General features: G+C 39.7%; 1 protein-coding gene across 1 annotated transcript; it reads left to right on the top strand.

Annotated features, from left to right (window-relative positions):
• The first annotated feature begins 1,979 nt into the window (after positions 1-1,979).
• LOC120995569 (olfactory receptor 10A7-like) lies at positions 1,980-2,909 on the top strand. The gene has a single exon (XM_040424882.1). It carries the CDS (start codon positions 1,980-1,982, stop codon positions 2,907-2,909), a length of 930 nt encoding a protein of 309 aa, XP_040280816.1.
• The last annotated feature ends 16,678 nt before the right edge of the window (positions 2,910-19,587 follow it).

The following is a 19,587-nucleotide window of genomic DNA, read 5'->3' as shown; positions in this document are numbered from 1 at the left end:
GATGTACAGTATGTATTATGATGTGGGTACTATGAGGTTCTGCAGAAGCTAAGGTATGTATTATTGAGGCACTTCAATGTATAATATGCAGATGCTGAATAACCTAAATTAAGAGAAATTGTGCACTACATGTTGGTCAATTAATCTGTAGTTGGCATAGCACCAGAGGAACTTTCTATGACTTCCAACAAACAGTTTCTTCAGCAGATAAGCATTGCCCATATAGCACTGCTAACTAGAGATGTCGCAAACATAAAATTTTCCGTTCGCGAACGGCAAACGGGAACTTCTGCGAATGTTCGCGAACGGGCGAACCGGGCGAACGGCCATAGACTTCAATAGACAGGCGAATTTTCAAATCCACAGGGACTCTTTCTGGCCACAATAGTGATGGAAAAGTTGTTTCAAGGGGACTAACACCTGGACTGTGGCATGCCGGAGGGGGATCCATGGCAAAACTCCCATGGAAAATTACGTAGTTGACGCAGAGTGTGGTAAGTTGAATTCGCATTGCGATTACAACTTAGATCTGAGTTCCTAATGGTTGTATTGCTAGAATTGATGAATATAACGAATATATACGGTAACACTATATTCTCAATCTTATATCGTTATATTCTAGCAATACAACCATTAGGAACCCAGCTCTAAGTTGAATTCGCAATGCGATTAATATAACCTGTATTAATCGCATTGCGATTACAACTTAGTCAAATTTGTGACACTGCAGCTTCAGAATGAATCTAAGATGGATGCTGTCCTTGCTTTTTGATAGGAGGTGGGAGGGTCTGGGAGGTAGGGTAAGCTGCTGATTGGCTGGAATGTGTCTACTGACTGTGAGGTACAGGGTCAAAGTTTGCTCAATGATGATGTATAGGGGGCGGACCGAACATCAAATATGCCGCAGCGAACGCGAACAAGCTATGTTCGCCGGGAACTGTTCGCCGGCGAATAGTTCAGGACATCTCTACTGCTAACCTCTGTATAATGGTCATGTTTTGAATCAGAATGTGATGACTATACAAATATTATTTTACAGAAAGGCAATGGAAACGTTCCACTAATATGTACTATAAGATAATAATCATTTAATATTATGTATAGGGACACATCACTGGAGCTCACAATCTAATGTCTCAATTATGGACTGAATAGACCAGAGATAACAGTAGGTTATAAATCTTTCCAGCAAGAGTTGTCACTCAAATTTTATTTCTGCTGAGCAAATATCAGTCTTGGAATAAAGTTATGTACAGTTGGTTCCTTCTAATAAATTGTAATAAGTGGGCGGCAGCACTCTATGGGAGCTGAGATGTACGCAATCATGAGCTACAGTGGTGGTTGTCACTCTTCTGACTCTGGTCTTGTGAAATTCCAGATTACCTTGTATTTTTGAGAATCAGAATTTCTAGACTATAATGCCTCCTGCACAGGTGGGCAGAGATGTGTGCACTGAACATGTAGGGTATTCTTGAGCTGTTGGCCTCCCATGTTCTGCCATATACTGTAACTGTATGGCACCATATTTGAAGAGTTATTCTCTTCTATCTGGGGAGGGGGGGTACTATAGTAATCTGGCTCCTGATCAAACATGGCACAATTTATTTTCTATTAGATTCGCATGTTAAAACTGCTTATGGGTACAGTTTGGACCTATAGACTTCTGTTGGTATAGTATTATTACAGCAGAACTTATACTGAGCCATTATATAGTCCTCAGCATGAGGTCTAAGGCTGAGGCTGCATGCTGACAGAAAATCTAATTAAAATCACAGTTGTATTGCAGCTCCATTGATTCCCTTTAAAGAAAAAAGAAATGATGAGTGAGAATGTTTGCTGGTAGTTCTGCTTGCTTTCTGCATTACCTTCAATCTAATATTAATATTTCAAAAAGTTATATTAACTAAAAATCATAAACTAGTAAAGTACGGTTTTAATAATTATGCATATTTTATTTTTAGAATATGGTTCAGCATTGGATGGCTGCGATAAACCGAACGTATTTTTGTGATTTTATCCTATTAGGATTTTCAGGGGAAAAGGTTTTGCTGTCAATTCTTATACTCACCATCTACACAATGATCCTCCTGGGTAACATGATCATATTTAGTGTTATACGAATCGATCACCGTCTCCAGACCCCCATGTACTTTTTCTTGAGATATTTATCCATATTAGATATCTGTTACTCTACGGTCACCCTCCCAGCTTTGCTGGTCAATGCAATCACTGGAAATAGGAGGATATCCTTCAACAGATGCTTCACCCAACTCTACTTCTTTGTCTCTCTTGGAGGATCAGAATGTCTTCTTCTGGCTGCCATGGCTTATGACCGATACGTGGCAATATGTAACCCCCTCCATTACTCTGTCATTATGAATAAGAGGTTCTGCTCATACTTGGTAGGAGGATCATGGTTTAGTGGTTTCTTGAACTCAGTCCTTCATACCTTCATGACCTCTAAATTGACTTTTTGTGAACCGCGGAATGTCAACCACTTCTTTTGTGATGTCCCCCCCATGTTAAAGGCAGCCTGCACTGATACATATACTAGTCAGTCGCTACTATACGTAGTCAGCATCTTTCTGGGGATGACACCATTTGTATTTGTCATCATTTCCTATGTAAAGATAATCTCCACTATTTTACAGATCCGTTCAGCAGTGGGAAGACGGAAAGCCTTCTCCACCTGCTCATCCCACCTCATTGTCGTTACAGTATTCTATGTGACTGCTAACTTTAACTATATTGGTCCAGCTCCTGGAGATTCATTTGACATTGAAAGGCTCTCATCTGTGCTATACAGTGTTTTAACCCCTTTATTTAATCCCATTATTTACTGTCTGAGAAACAAAGATGTCAGGAGAGCTCTGGCAAAGGCTTTGACTGGGAAATATAATTTGAAATAATGAAGTATTTTTATGCAGTGGGATAAATAAAAAAGAGCTGGTCTTAAAACACCTCATTTGGTGCGGGGTTTTGCCAACCAACACAGAGGGAGCTAGTGTTTGTTTCCCAACACAAAATCCTTTCCATTCCCATTAGGTTAATTTCTCCATTTATAAACAACACAGTCCCTTTGGAGAGGGGAGTCCTGCACAGGTACTGACCACCCAGTAGCAAAGGAGATGGGACCAACCAGGGCTCTTTTTTCAAAATTCCAGCTTGTAAGTACGTTCTTGACTTGTTGCTATGTTCTTGTTATACAGTGGATATAAAAAGTCTGCACACTCCTGTTAAAATGTTAGGTTTCTGTGATGTAAAAAAATGAGGCAAAGATAAATAATTTCAGAACTTTTTCCACCTTTAATGTGACCTATAAACTGTACAACTCAATTAAAAAACAAACTGAAATCTTTTAGGTAGAGGGAAGAAAAAATATAAAAATAAAATAATATGGTTGCATAAGTGTGCCCACCCTTAAACTAATACTTTGTTGAAGCACCTATTGATTTTATTACAGCACTGTCTTTTTGGGTATGAGTCATTCAGCATGGCACATTTTGACTTGGCAAGATTTGCCCACTCTTCTTTGCAAAAACACTCCAAATCTGTCAGATTGCGAGGGCATCTCGTGTGCACAGCCCTCTTCAGATCACCCCACAGATTTTTAATCAGATTCAGGTCTGGGGTCTGGCTAGGCCATTCCAAAACTTTAATCTTCTTCTGGTGAAGCCTTTCCTTTGTTGATTTGGATGTATGCTTTGGGTCGTTGTCATGCTAAAAGACGAAGTTCCTCTTCATGTTCAGCTTACTAGCAGAAGCCTGAAGGTTTTGTGCCAATATTGACTGGTATTTGGAACTGTTCCTAATTCCCTAAAACAGACCCAAAGCATGATGCTGCCACCACCATGCTTCACTGTGGGTATGGTGTTCTTTTGGTGATATGCAGTCTTGTTTTTGAGCCAAACATATCTTTTTGAATTATGGCCAAAAAGTTCAACCTTGGTTTCATCAGACCATAACACCTTTACCCACATGCTTTTGGGAGACTTCAGATGTGTTTTTGCAAAATGTAGCCTGGCTTGGATGTTTTTCTGCTTAAGAAAAGGCTTTCATCTTGCTACTCTACCCCATAGCCCAGACAAATGAAGAATACGGGAGATTGTTGTCACATGTACCACACAGCCAGTACTTGCCAGATATTCCTGCAGCTCCTTTAATGTTGATGTAGGCCTCTTGGTAGCCTCCAAGATCAGTTTTCTTCTCGTCTTTTCATCAATTTTGGAGGGACGTCCAGTTCTTGGTAATGTCACTGTTGTGCCATATTTTCTCCACTTGATAAAGACTGTCTTCACTGTGTTCCATGGTATATCTAATGCCTTGGAAATTCTTTTTTACCCTTCTCCTGACTGATACCTTTTAACAATGAGATCCCTCTGATGCTTTGGAAGGCTTTTGCTGTGGGATGCAACTAAGAAAATTTAAAGAAAGACCAACTAGAGCAACTGAACTTTATTTGGGGTTAATCAGAGGCACTTTAAATGATGGCAGGTGTATGCTGACTCCTATTTAACATGATTTTAAATGTGATTGCTTAATTCTGAACACAGCTACATCTTCATGTCTGTGAAATGTAAACTATTTGAAGGTATTCTAAGAAAGGAGATGCAAAAGGATATAGTAGTGAATAAACTAATAACTGATAAGCAGCATGGATTCACGTAAAACAGGTCATACCAAAGTGCAAATCTGGATGTTGTTCATGCAACTGATGTGATATATATGGATTTTGCTAAAGCATTTGAAAAACAACCAAAATGGAGCCTTGTGCTGAGGTTAAAAATCCAGAAACTACGGGACAATATATGCATATAGGTAAAGAATTGGCCACAGGACAGAAAACAAAGAGAATTAGGCCTAATAGGAAAATATATTTATGACTTATACTGAGGATAGGTCATCAGTATCAGATCTGCAGGGTGCGACACCCAGGACCCCCGCCGATCAGCTGTTAAAAGAGGCCTTGAGCACTGCAGCTTCTTCTTAGGCCAGTGACATCACTGATCACTGTATATCAGTCACATGATGTAGTTGCAGCTGAGCCCCATTCAAGTCAATACCAAGCACTGTCCACTATATGATGTAAGGTGCTGCCATTGGATAGACAGCTGCTCCTTGAAACAACTGATCAGTGGGGGCTGGGAACCCCGCTGATGTGATAATGATGATCTATCCTGAGAAAGTCATCATTATCTTTTCCAGGATAACCTCTTTTATCTCTTTATCAATGATCTTGGACAGGATTGAGAGTAAAGTGTCAGTTAGCTTGCTGCATTTTCAAAGTGCTGCTTTTATAAGTGCATTGGAGATATTCAGGAGACTAACTTAGACTAACTTAGAGCTTTTCCACTGTAGCAGAACTTCAGCTGTGTTTCTAGTGGATACTCAGACACTGCTTCTAAACAGCAGAACGTCAGCTGTGTTTCTGGTGGATACTCAGACACTGCTTCCAAACAGCAGAACTTCAGCTGTGTTTCTGGTGGATACTCAGACACTGCTTCCAAACAGGTAAGGAATTTGCTAGACAGGTTCTCACTATTGTCTGATTGCAAATGAGCATAGGTGATTAAGGTGTTAAATTTGTTTTTGGGGGAAGAGCTTTTGTGGGAGTGTGTGTATATATAGCCACATAGTATTAGCATGACTAATTATAGCTGGCTGCATTCTCAAAGTGCTGCTTTTATAAGTGCATTGGAGATATTCAGGAGATACTCAGGAGGTAATCTGGAGGTGAATACAAGCTAAAAAAAAGTAAGATTTGTTTGCTTAACCACTTGCCATCTGGGCCATTTGCCCCCTTCCTGACCAGGCCTAATTTAGCAAAACGGACATATCTCACTTTATGTGGTAATAACTTTGGAACGCCTTTACTTATCCAAGTCATTCAGAGATTGTTTTCTCGTGACACATTGTACTTCATGATAGTCATAAATCTGAGTCAAAATATTTCACCTTTATTTATGAAAAAATCCCAAATTTACCAAAAAATTTAAAAAATTTCAATTTCTCTGCTTTTAAAACAGAAAGTGATACCTCATAAAATATTTATTACTTAACATTCCCCATATGTCTACTTTATGTTGGCATCGTTTTGTAAATGTCATTTTATTTTTTTAGGACGTTAGAAGTCTTAGAAGTTTAGAAGCAATTCTTCCAATTTTTAAGAAAATTGCCAAAACCCCCTTTTTAAGGACCAGTTCAGGTCTGAAGTCACTTTGTGGGGCCTACATAGTGGATACCCCCATAAATGACCCCATTGTAGAAACTACACCCCTCAAGTTACTTAAACCGATTTTACAAACTTTGTTAACCCTTTAGGCGTTCCACAAGAATTAATGGAAAATAGAGATACAATTTCAAAATTTCACTTTTTTGGCAGATTTTCCATTTTAATAATTTTTTTCCAGTTACAAAGCAAGGGTTAACAGCCAAACCAAGCTCAATATTTATGGCCCTGATTCTGTAGTTTACAGAGACACCCCACATGTGGTCATAAACTGCTGTACGGGCACACGGCAGGGCGCAGAAGGAAAGGAATGCCATACGGTTTTTAGATGCCATGTCCCATTTGAAGCCCCCTGATGCACCCTTACAGTAGAAACTCCCAAGAAGTGATCCCATTTTGGAAACTAGGGGATAAGTTGCCAGTTTAATTGCTACTATTTTTGGGTACATATGATTTTTTGATCATTCATTATAACACTTTATGGGGCAAGGTGACCAAAAAATTGGTTGTTTTAGCACAGTTTCTATTTATTTATTTTTACAGCGTTCACCTGAGGGGTTCAGTCAAGTGACATTTTTATAGAGCAGATTGTTACGGACGTGGCGATACCTAATATGTATACTTTTTCTTATTTATTAAAGTTTTACATAATAATAGCATTTTTGAAACAAAAAAATTACGTTTTAATGTGTTCATGTTCTGAGAGCTATAGTTTTTTTATTTTTTGAGAGATTTTCTTATGTAGGGGCTCATTTTTTGCGGGATGAGGTGACGGTTTTATTGGTACCATTTTGTGGGACATACGCATTTTTGATCACTTGGTGTTGCACTTTTTGTGATGTAAGGTGACAAAAATAGCTTGTTTTGACACAGTTTTTTTTTTTTTTTTTACGGTGTTCACCTGAGGGGTTAGGTCATGTGATACTTTTTTTTATTTGTTTCACTTTAACACAATAATAGCATTTTTGAAACCCAAAAAATGATGTTTTAGTGTCTCCATGTTCTAAGAGCTATAGTTTTTTTATTTTTTGAGAGATTTTCTTATTTAGGGGCTAATGTTTTGCGGGATGAGGTGACGGTTTTATTGGTACCATTTTGTGGGACATACGCATTTTTGATCACTTGGGGTTAGGTCATGTGATATTTTTATAGAGCTGGTTTTTACGGACGCGGCAATACCAAATATGTTGATTTTATTTAATTTTTTCTATTTTTAACTTTTTTTTTTATTCCTTACTTGGGGAATTTTTTTTTTTACATGTGAAACCTTTTTTTAATTTTATTTTTTCAACCCTTTATTTTTGTATTTTTTATTTTACACTTTTCGTCCCCCATAAGGTCATACAAGACCTCTGGGGGACATTTACTTCACTTTTTCTTTTTCTTTTCACTGCTGATTTCTCCTGTAACTGGGGCTGACATAGTAGCCCCAGTTACAGGGGAAATACACCCCCCAGAGAGGCTGTACAGCAGAATACAATGCTGTACAGCCTCAGTGCAGGGCTGATCGAGGTCTGTGAAAGACCTCACACAGCTCCTGCACTCTCCGGTCCCGGCGGTCACATGACCGCCGGGCCGGAACAGGAAGCGCATAGCGCTTCCTGCTCTGCATACACAGCGCTCGGTGAGCGCTGTCTATGCAGCGATCCAGAAGGCAGGGACACCTGGGAACTGTCCCTGCCTTCTCTCTGGGATGCCCTGCTGTCACTGACAGCGGGCAACCCGATCAGCAGCTGCACGATTAGCGTGCAGCTGCAGTTTCTGAACGGACATTCTGGAACGTCTATTCAGAAATAGAGATCCACCTCCCGGACGTTTATATCCTATGGGCGGACGGGAGGTGGTTAAAATCTTTCCCCTCTTTAAAATGGCAGACATGGTTATGTGCAGGAATTGTTGTGCTTTAATTTCAGGTTCCACTCTTCGGAGGTTTGGATACTGTCTGATCTGTAGACAGCTCTCCATAATGCAGCAGGAAATTGCATTTTTGAAATCTGAGATTTGTAAATTAACTGTTAAACAAACTCAGGCTGGAAACGTTGCAATGCCACTGCCACAGAGGCCCCTTAGAAATGGAAGATAGGTTACTGCAGGTTCTGGTAGACTGAGAGTTGTGGATAGAAGACAAGTCCCACAGTCTGTGGCTCTCCATAATTCATTTGCAGCACTTTCAGAGCGCAAGAGAAACATGGAGGATGGCTCAGGCACAGTGGGTGAGGAACAAAGACAAAAAGGAGAAGGTGAGGACAGATAGTAAGCAGCTGTTGGTGGGCGATACTATGATGAGAGGTGTGAAGTTTGAGGAAAATGGTTTTGTGAGATGTCTCCCTGGTGCTACAGCTAGCAGGGATAGACGATGTATCCTTAATATTGTTAGGCAAGCAAATCAGGAAAGGGAGGTGGATGTTATTGTCCATCTTGGGACAAATGATCTGGCTTGCAATGAGGTTTCAAAGGTGAAGGAAGCTTTTCACACACTTGGAAATGATATACGGGAGGTTGCATCAACTGTTTCATTCTCTGCAGTTTTGCCTGTGCATAACCTTCAGCATGACAGGAAGATGCGGATTAAGGAATTCAATGTATGGCTTGGTGAATGGTGTCTGAACCAAGGGTTTGGCTTTGTCTCATGTTAGCTCTCGTTGGAATGGAAAAGAACTGTACAAGAAAGATGGTTTGCATCTTTCTCTCAAGGGAACGAATGTCCTCAGTGAACAGTTCCAAGTATTTGCTAAGGAGCATTTAAACTAGGAAAGGGGGGCAAAAGGGTGATAATCCAGCAGTCCGACTGCCCCCCGGAACAATGCCAGAAGATGCCAGTAGCACAGAGGTTAAGAAATGACATGCTCAGAGTCTTGTCTACAAATGCTCGCAGTTTAGTGAAAAAGATCAATGAACTTGAGTCTATAATGGCATCTGAGAATATAGATTTAGTGGCTGTTACTGAGACATGGTTCAATGGGAGTAATGACTGGGATATAACAATACCAGGGTTCTCTCTATATAGGAAATACAGAGAAGGCAAGAAAGGGGGAGGGGTGGCCCTGTATGTGAAAGATAGCATAAAATCTAATTTAATACAAGTTAGCGAGACCAATTTAGAGTCAGTTTGGGTTAACTTGCAGCTTGATAATCATAAGCTAACTCTTGTAGGTGTGATATATAGACCACCTAGCTAAGTTAAAGAATTAGATGATCTACTAGTTGAGGAAATAGCTAAAATGACATTGAAAGGGGAAGTTATCATTATGGGAGACATTAATCTTCCTGATGTAAACTGGAAAACCAAAATAGCTAGTTCTGCCAGGAGTACAGATATTCTAAATTCCCTACTGGAATTATCTCTAATGCAAGTAGTTGAGGAGCCAACCCGGAAGGAGGCCATTTTAGATTTAGTATTCACAAATGGGAATTTGGTATCTGATATTACTGTAGGGGAAAGCTTGGGATCTAGTGATCACCAGTCAGTGTGGTTTACTATAAGTACAGTGACTGAGTCACACCACACAAAAACAAAAGTTTTAGATTTTAGAGTCCCTATCAGATTGGAACAGTTTCAATGGAGTCCAGGAGAAATGGGACTACTTAACCGCCTCAGGACCGCCGTACGCAGGATTGCGTCCTGGCGGCGGCCCTGCTATTCTGGGTGGACGCATATACGCGTCCTCTCGCGAGAGGCGAGATTTCCTGTGAACGCGCGCACACAGGCGCGCGCGTTCACAGGATCGGAAGGTAAGCGAGTGGATCTCCAGCCTGCCAGCGGCGATCGTTCGCTGGCAGGCTGGAGATGCGATTTTTTTAACCCCTAACAGGTATATTAGACGCTGTTTTGATAACAGCGTCTAATATACCTGCTACCTGGTCCTCTGCTGGTCCCTTTTGCTTGGATCGACCACCAGAGGACACAGGCAGCTCAGTAATAAGTAACACCAAACACCACTACACTACACCCCCCCTGTCACTTATTAACCCCTTATTAACCCCTGATCACCCCTGATCACCCCATATAGACTCCCTGATCACCCCCCTGTCATTGATCACCCCCCTGTCATTGATCACCCCCTTGTAAGGCTCCATTCAGACGTCCGTATGTTTTTTACTGATCCACTGATACATGGATCGGATCCGCAAAACACATACGGACGTCTGAATGGAGCCTTACAGGGGGGTGATCAATGATGGGGGTGATCACCCCATATAGACTCCCTGATCACCCCCCTGTCATTGATCACCCCCCTGTCATTGATAACCCCCCTGTAAGGCTCCATTCAGACGTCTGTATGTTTTTCACGGATCCACAGATACATGGATCGGATTCGCAAAACACATACAGACGTCTGACTGGAGCCTTACAGGGGGGTGATCACCCCATATAGACTCCCTGATCACCCTCTGTCATTGATCACCCCCCTGTCATTGATCACCCCCCTGTAAGGCTCCATTCAGACGTCCGTATGTTTTTTAGAGATCCACGGATACATGGATCGGATCCGCAAAAAACGCATACGGACGTCTGAATAGAGCCTTACAGGGGGGTGATCAATGACAGGGGGGTGATCACCCCATATAGATTCCCTGATCACCCCCCTGTCATTGATCACCCCCTTGTAAGGCTCCATTCAGACGTCCGTATGTTTTTTACGGATCCACGGATACATGGATCGGATCCGCAAAACACATACGGACATCTGAATGGAGCCTTACAGGGGGGTGATCAATGACAGGGGGGTGATCAATGACAGGGGGTGATCAGGGAGTCTATATGGGATGATCACCCCCCTGTCATTGATCACCCCCCTGTCATTGATCACCCCCCTGTAAGGCTCCATTCAGACGTCCGTATGTTTTTTACGGATCCACGGATACATGGATCGGATCCACAAAACACATACGGACGTCTGAATGGAGCCTTACAGGGGGGTGATCAATGACAGGGGGGTGATAACCCCATATACACTCCCTGATCACCCCCCTGTCATTGATCACCCCCCTGTCATTGATCACCCCCCTGTAAGGCTCCATTCAGACATTTTTTTGGCCCAAGTTAGCGGAAATTTTTTATTTTTATTTTTTTCTTACAGTCTCATATTCCACTAACTTGTGTCAAAAAATAAAATCTCGCATGAACTCACCATACCCCTCACAGAATCCAAATGCGTAAAAATTTTTAGACATTTATATTCCAGACTTCTTCTCAAGCTTTAGGGCCCCTAAAATGCCAGGGCAGTATAAATACCCCACATGTGACCCCATTTCGGAAAGAAGACGCCCCAAGGTATTCGCTGAGGGGCATATTGAGTCCATGAAAGATTGAAATTTTTGTCCCAAGTTAGCAGAAAGGGAGACTTTGTGAGAAAAAATAAATAAAATAAATTTCCGCTAACTTGTGGCAAAAAAAAATAATTCTATGAACTGAATACCTTGGGGTGTCTTCTTTCCAAAATGGGGTCACATGTGGGGTATTTATACTGCCCTGGCATTTTAGGGGCCCTAAAGCGTGAGAAGAAGTCTGGGATCCAAATGTCTAAAAATGCCCTCCTAAAAGGAATGTGGGCCCCTTTGCGCATCTAGGCTGCAAAAAAGTGTCACACATCTGGTATCGCCGTACTCAGGAGAAGTTGGGGAATGTGTTTTGGGGTGTAATTTTACATATACCCATGCTGGGTGAGAGAAATATCTCGGTCAAATGCCAACTTTGTATAAAAAAATGGGAAAAGTTGTCTTTTGCCGAGATATTTATCTCACCCAGCATGGGTATATGTAAAATGACACCCCAAAACACATTACCCAACTTCTCCTGAGTACGGCAATACCACATGTGTAACACTTTTTTGCAGCCTAGGTGGGCAAAGGGGCCCACATTCCAAAGAGCACCTTTAGGATTTCACAGGTCATTTTTTACACATTTTGATTTCAAACTACTTACCACACATTAGGGCCCCTAGAATGCCAGGGCAGTATAACTACCCCACAAGTGACCCCATTTTTCCGTGAGGGGCATGGCGAGTTCCTAGAATTTTTTAATTTTTGTCACAAGTTAGCGGAAAATGATGATTTTTATTTATTTTTTCTTACAAAGTCTCATATTCCACTAACTTGTGACAAAAAATAAAAACTTCCATGAACTCACTATGCCCATCACGAAATACCTTGGGGTGTCTTCTTTCCAAAATGGGGTCACTTGTGGGGTAGTTATGCTGCCCTCGCATTTTAGGGGGCCAAATGCGTGCGAAGTAGTTTGAAATCAAAATCTGTAAAAAATGGCCGGTGAAATCCGAAAGGTGCTCTTTGGAATGTGGGCCCCTTTGCCCACCTAGGCTGCAAAAAAGTGTCACACATCTGGTATTGCCGTACTCAGGAGAAGTTGGGGAATGTGTTTGGGGGTGTCATTTTACATATACCCATGCTGGGTGAGAGAAATATCTTGGCAAAAGACAACTTTTCCCATTTTTTATACAAAGTTGGCAATTGACCAAGATATTTATCTCACCCAGAATGAGTATATGTAAAATGACACTCCAAAACACATTGCCCACCTTCTCCTGAGTACGGCAATACCACATGTGTGACACTTTTTTGCAGCCTAGGTGGGCAAAGGGGCCAACATTCCAAAGAGCACCTTTAGGATTTCACAGGTCATTTTTTTACACATTTTGATTTCAAACTACTTACCACACATTAGGGCCCCTAGAATGCCAGGGCAGTATAACTACCCCACAAGTGACCCCATTTTGGAAAGAAGAGACCCCAAGGTATTTCGTGATGGGCATAGTGAGTTCATGGAAGTTTTTATTTTTTGTCACAAGTTAGTGGAATATGAGACTTTGTAAGAAAAAAAAAATCATAATTTTCCGCTAACTTGTGACAAAAAATAAAAAGTTCTATGAACTCACTATGCCCATCAGCGAATACCTTAGGGTGTCTACTTTCCGAAATGGGGTCATTTGTGGGGTGTTTGTACTGTCTGGCCATTGTAGAACCTCAGGAAACATGACAGGTGCTCAGAAAGTCAGAGCTGCTTCAAAAAGCGGAAATTCACATTTTTGTACCATAGTTTGTAAACGCTATAACTTTTACCCAAACCATTTTTTTTTTACCCAAACATTTTTTTTTTATCAAAGACATGTAGAACAATAAATTTAGAGAAAAATTAATATATGGATGTTCGTTTCTTTTGCAAAATTTTACAACTGAAAGTGAAAAATGTCATTTTTTTGCAAAAAAATCGTAAAATTTCGATTAATAACAAAAAAAGTAAAAATGTCAGCAGCAATGAAATATCACCAAATGAAAGCTCTATTAGTGTGAAGAAAAGGAGGTAAAATTCATTTGGGTGGTAAGTTGCATGACCGAGCAATAAACGGTGAAAGTAGTGTAGTGCAGAAGTGTAAAAAGTGGCCTGGTCATTAAGGGTGTTTAAGCTAGGGGGGCTGAAGTGGTTAAAAGTGACACTATTGAAGGCAACAGATAATTGCATTAGGCTTGTCAGTAAAATCAAAAAAAGGAAGAGACCACTGTGGTACTCAGCAGAAGTGGCCAAAATCATTAAAAACAAAAAGATAGCATTTAGTAATTATAAAAAAAAAAAAACAAGGATGACAGGCAAATTTATAAGATTAGGCAGACAGAGGCCAAACAAGTTATAAGAGCTTCTAAAGCACAGGCAGAAGAGAAATTAGCTCAGTCAGTGAAAAAAGGTGATAAGACATTCTTCAGATACATAAATGAAAAAAGGAAACTAAAACAAGGAATTAACAAATTAAAAACAAAAGAAGGAAGGTATATGGAAGAAGATAGCCTCAATAAATACTTCTGTTTAGTTTTTACAAAGGAAAATGAAGAAAAAGGACCTCAGTTAGGAAGGAAGACTAATGAATCTTTTGATGCATGTGTCTTTACAGAAGAAGAGGTTCTAAGTCAGCTGTCTAAAATTAATACAAATAAGTCACAGGGGCCTGATGTGATACACCCAAAGCTATTAAAAGAGCTTAGCGGTGAACTAGCAAAACCATTAACAGATTTATTTTACCAATCACTGGTAACAGGAGTCGTCCCAGAAGATTGGAAATTAGCAAATGTTGTGCCTATTCACAAGAAAGGTAGTAGGGAGGAATCGGGCAACTAAAGGCCGGCGAGCCTGACATCAATAGTGGGGAAATTAATGGAAACCATAATTAAGGAGAAGATTGTGGAACATCTAAAATTCCATGGATTGAAAGATGAAAAACAGCATGGGTTTACTTCAGGAAGATCATGTCATCGCTTATCTAGACTTTAGTAAGGCTTTTGATACTATCCCACATAGAAGGCTAATCAATAAATTAGAGTCTTTGGGCTTGGACTCCCATATTGTTGAATGGATTAGGCAGTGGCTGAGGGACAGACAACAGAGAGTTGTAGTCAATGGAGTATATTCAGACCATGGTCTTGTTACCAGTGGGGTACCTCAAGGATCTGTTCTGGGACCCATATTGTTTAATATCTTTATCAGCAAAATTGCAGAAGGCCTCGATGGTAAGGTGTGTCTTTTTGCTGATGACACAAAGATTTGTAACAGGGTTGATGTTCCTGGAGGGATACACCAAATGGAAAAGGATTTAGGAAAACTAGAGGAATGGTCAAAAATCTGGCAACTAAAATTTAATGTTGATAAGTGCAAGATAATGCACCTGGGGCGTAAAAACCCAAGAGCAGAATATAAAATCAGTGATACAGTCCTAACCTTAGTATCTGAGGAAAGGGATTTAGGGGTCATTATTTCAGAAGACTTAAAGGTAGGCAGACAATGTCATAGAGCAGCAGGAAATGCTAGCAGAATGCTTGGGTGTATGAGGAGAGGCATTACCAGTAGAAAGAGGGAGGTGCTCATGCCGCTCTACAGAGCACTAGTGAGACCTCATTTGGAGTATTGTGCTCAGTACTGGAGACCATATCTCCAGAAGGATATTGATACTTTGGAGAGAGTTCAGAGAAGAGCTACTAAACTGGTACATGGATTGCAGGATAAAACTTACCAGGAAAGATTAAAGGACCTTAACATGTATAGCTTGGAAGAAAGACGAGACAGAGGGGATATGATAGAAACTTTTAAATACATAAAGGGAATCAACAAGGTAAAAGAGGAGCGAATATTTAAAAGAAGAAAAACTGCTACAAGAGGACAAAGTTTTAAATTAGAGGGGCAAAGGTTTAAAAGTAATATCAGGAAGTATTACTTTACTGAGAGAGTAGTGGATGCAAGGAATAGCCTTCCTGCAGAAGTGGTAGCTTCAAATACAGTGAAGGAGTTTAAGCATGCACGGGATAGGCATAAAGCCATCCTTCATATAAGAGAGGGCCAAGGGCTATTCATAGTATTCAGTATATTGGGCAGACAAGATGGGCCAAATGGTTCTTATCTGCCGACACATTCTATGTTTCTATGTTTTGCTAATTACAAAAAACTGTAGGATACTTAAAACCCAGATTGATTGTCAGATATTACAGAAAGACCACGGTAAGCTGGTGGCATGTGCAAGAACATCGTGGATGAATATTAATGTTGATAAATACAAAGTAATTCACCTAGACCACAGTAATTGTATGGCTGCATAGGAATTAAAAGGAATAAAATTAGGTACTTAAAGAGAATGTTTCATCAGAAAGTGACCTATTGTTTATATCACGTTTAAATGTTTAACCCCTTAAGCCACTATGACGTACCTGTACGTCTTGGACTGCACTCAAGCCTCCATGATGTACAGGTTCGTCATGGCAGCAACCTGTTACCATGTCTGCAGACATGGTGACAGCGGTGAGATCCTGGCTGTTAAATACAGCCAGCGATCTCAGCTTACCGGCCCGGGACCAATGAGGGTGTTCTCAGGCCGGTGATTGCTCTGATTGGCTGATCCTAATGCCGGCAAAAGGTTCTGATCACCACAGTTCGTGAATGTGGGGATCAGAGCTTTCTAAAATGTATAAAAAAAATTTACCCCTTCCATACTGTGGTCTGTAAGGACTGCTGTATGGAAGGGGTTAACAGGGAGGGAGCTCCCTCCCTCTTCCATCGGGCAGCTGTTCTGCTGTGGCAGCGACCGGATGCTTGAAGGTTTAACAGATGGAGAGAACTCCCTCCCTACCCATCGGGCCGCTGCACTGTTGTGGCATCCGGCTTGCCATGGTGTATCTGAGCCTATACAGTGTATTGCAATGTATTGTAGAACCATCAGACCCACTGGATGTCCAAGAACCAACAAATGTAAAAAAAAAAAAGGTGAAAAAAAGTTTTTAAAAAATTTAACTTCTTCCTATAGCCATATAGCCACACACATAACTTGTTAAAAAATAAAAAATTTTTAAAAAAATAAACAAGTTTGGCATCACCCATAATAACCTGATCTATAAAAGAATCACGTTACTTTTACCACATGGCGAACGCCATAAAAGAAAAAAGGAAATTAGAATTGCAATTTTGCCCACCTAACTTCCCAAAAATTGGTATAAAAAGTGATCAAAAAAGTCATATTTATCCAAAATAAGTACCAATCAACCCGTCACCTCATCCCGCAAAAAATGAGCACCTACATAATCGCCCAAAAAATAAAAAATCATATGGCTTTCAGAAAATGGAGACGGAAAAACATGATTCTTTAAAAAAAAAATCTTTTATTGTGTAAAACCAAAATAAAATTAAAAAAATAGACATATTAGGTACTCGTCCGTAACCTGCTCTATAAAACTATCATGTGATCCAACCCGTCTGGTGAATGCCGTAAAAATTTTTAATAAAATCTGTGCCAAAAAAGCCATTTTTTATCACCTTACATCACAAAAAGTATAATACCAAGTGATCAAAAAGTCATATGTGCCCCAAAATGGTACCAATTAAACCGTCATCTCATCCCTCAAAAATAAATACCTACCTAAGACAGTCATCCAAAAACTAAAAAAATATGGCTTTCAGAAAATGGAGACACAAAAACATTATCTTTTTTCAAAAATGCTTTTATTGTGTAAAACCGGAAAAAAAAAAAATAGACATATTAGGTATCTTCGTGTCAGTTCTAACCTGCTCTATAAAGATATCATGTGATTTAACCCGTCTGGTAAACGCTGTAAAAAAACTTTAATAGAAACTGTGCCAAAAAAGCTATTTTTTATCACCTTACATCACAAAAAGTGTATTACCAAGCGATCAAAAAGTCATACACACCCCAAAATCATACCAATCAAACCGTCATCTCATCCCGCAAAAAATGAGACCCTAACTAAGACAATCGTCCAAAAAATTAAAATAAATATGGCTTTCAGAAAATGGAGGCATGAAAACATAATTTTTAAAAAAAATGCTTTTGTGTAAAAAAATACAAGAACCAAAATAAAATAAAAAAATGCACATATTAGATATCACCGCATCTGTAACAACCTGTTCTATAAAAATATCACATGATCTAACCTGTCAGGGGAGCATTGTAAAAATATTTAAATAAAAACTTCCAGAACCGCCATTTTTTTTATTACCTTGCCTCATAAAAAAGTGTATTATTGTGTATTCAAAAATCATATGTACTCCAAAATAATACCAATAAAACTGTCACCTTATGCCATGGATTACAAAAAGGGTTTACTCTTTGTGAGTTTCTACTGTAGGGTGCATCACGGGGCTTCAAATGGGACATGGTGTCTAAAAATTAGTCCAGCAAAATCTGCCTTCCAAAAACCATATGGCGCTACTTTTCTTCTGAGCCCTGGTGTGCACCCATACAGCAGTTTATGACCACATATGTTTTCTGTTAACTGCAGATTCAGGGTAATAGATACTGAGGTTTTTTTTGGCTGTTAATCGTTGATGTGTTACAGGAAATAATGGATTAAAATAGAAAATCTGTCAAAACAAGTAAATTTTGAAATTTCCTCTCCATTTTCATCTAATTCTTGTGGAACACCTAGAGGGTTAATAAAGTTTTTAAAATCTGTTTTGAATAACATGAGGGGTGTAGTTTCTAAAATGGGGTCATTTATGTGTGGTTTCTACTATGTAAGCCCCACAAAGTGACTTCATAACTGAACTGGTCTTTAAAAAAGTGGATTGCTTCTACAAAAAAAAAAACATGACATTTACAAAATGATGTCGACATAAAGTAGACATGTGGGAAATGTAAAGTAATAACTATTTTGTGAGGTATCACTATCTGCCTTAAAAGCAGAGAAATTCAAATTTTCAAAAAATGTTTTTTTTTATAGATAAAGGTGATTTATATTGACTAAAAATTTACCATTTTCATGAACTACAATGTGTCACAAAAAACAATCTCAGAATGGCTTAGATAAGCAAAAGTGTTCCAAAGTTATTGCCACATAAAGTGACACATGTCAGATTTCCAAAATTTGGCCTTGTCTTTAAGGTAAAAATGGCTTGGTACTGAAGGTGTTAACATATTTTAAAATATTTTAAATGTTATTTTTAATTTTCAAAGTCAATATCTATATTTAAACAAAACCCATAAAATCCTGCAGTTTTCACACTGGCCATTAAGCCTGATAATAGACGACACTGCTTGGTCTAAACATATCACTTTACTTCAATTACCTGTGTCATAGTAGAATTATTATTATTATTATCCCTAAACAAGGGATCTAACCATGGTGTCTGTAATGCTCCAAATCTTAAATAATAAAATTATAAAAAATTAAAAAATTTAGTCTAGGGGTAAAATAATGAGAAGACATGACTCATGATGGTATGTGAGTCTTCCTCTACCTCTACCCCCTGCCAAATGTTAGAAGACTTATTAGTGCAAAACCTGGGTGTGACCCGTACAACCTAGAAATACAAATAAGCCAATAGGAATGTGACATGTGGTTCAGCAAAGTGTGATTCAGAGATCCTGATACTGTACATCTGGACACAATTAGGATACTACAGCGCTTGAAAATCTAAACAGAGAGATTCCTTGTCCAGGTACATGAGGTCCTCTCTATTGCCATCTAGCCTATATACCAAGTATAGCACCCCAGGTATATTCAAGATTTAATTATGTTAAAAATAATCCTACCATAACATTTTCCTTCTCTTTAACACAATTCAAAATTTTGGATCTCAAGGTTCACGTCTCCCAGCTACATTTACCCTTCTGAAAGGCAGTGCAGAACCAACAACTAGGAAAGGCCCCCTCTTGATCCAAGTCCTAATCACTTCCCAGCTAGTGATAGACGAACATCGGCCGGGACGGTTCGCAAACGTGATCAAATGTTCGTGAACCGCAAGTTCGTGGCAGGCCCCATTCACTTTAATGGCAGGCGAACCTGAAAAATCTTCAGCTCATATTTGCAGCCACTAAATAATTACAAGAAGTGCACAAATCGTCCCACAACAT

The sequence above is a fragment of the Bufo bufo genome, chromosome 1, assembly GCF_905171765.1.
Source record: "Bufo bufo chromosome 1, aBufBuf1.1, whole genome shotgun sequence".
Lineage (NCBI taxonomy): Eukaryota > Metazoa > Chordata > Amphibia > Anura > Bufonidae > Bufo > Bufo bufo.
Note: the sequence above shows the minus strand (reverse complement) of the source record. Positions and strands in the feature narration are given on the sequence as shown.

Bases quoted from the DNA above. Each gene is read 5' to 3' on its own strand.
- LOC120995569 (XM_040424882.1), top strand. From the start codon at position 1,980: ATGGCTGCGATAAACCGAACGTATTTTTGTGATTTTATCCTATTAGGA.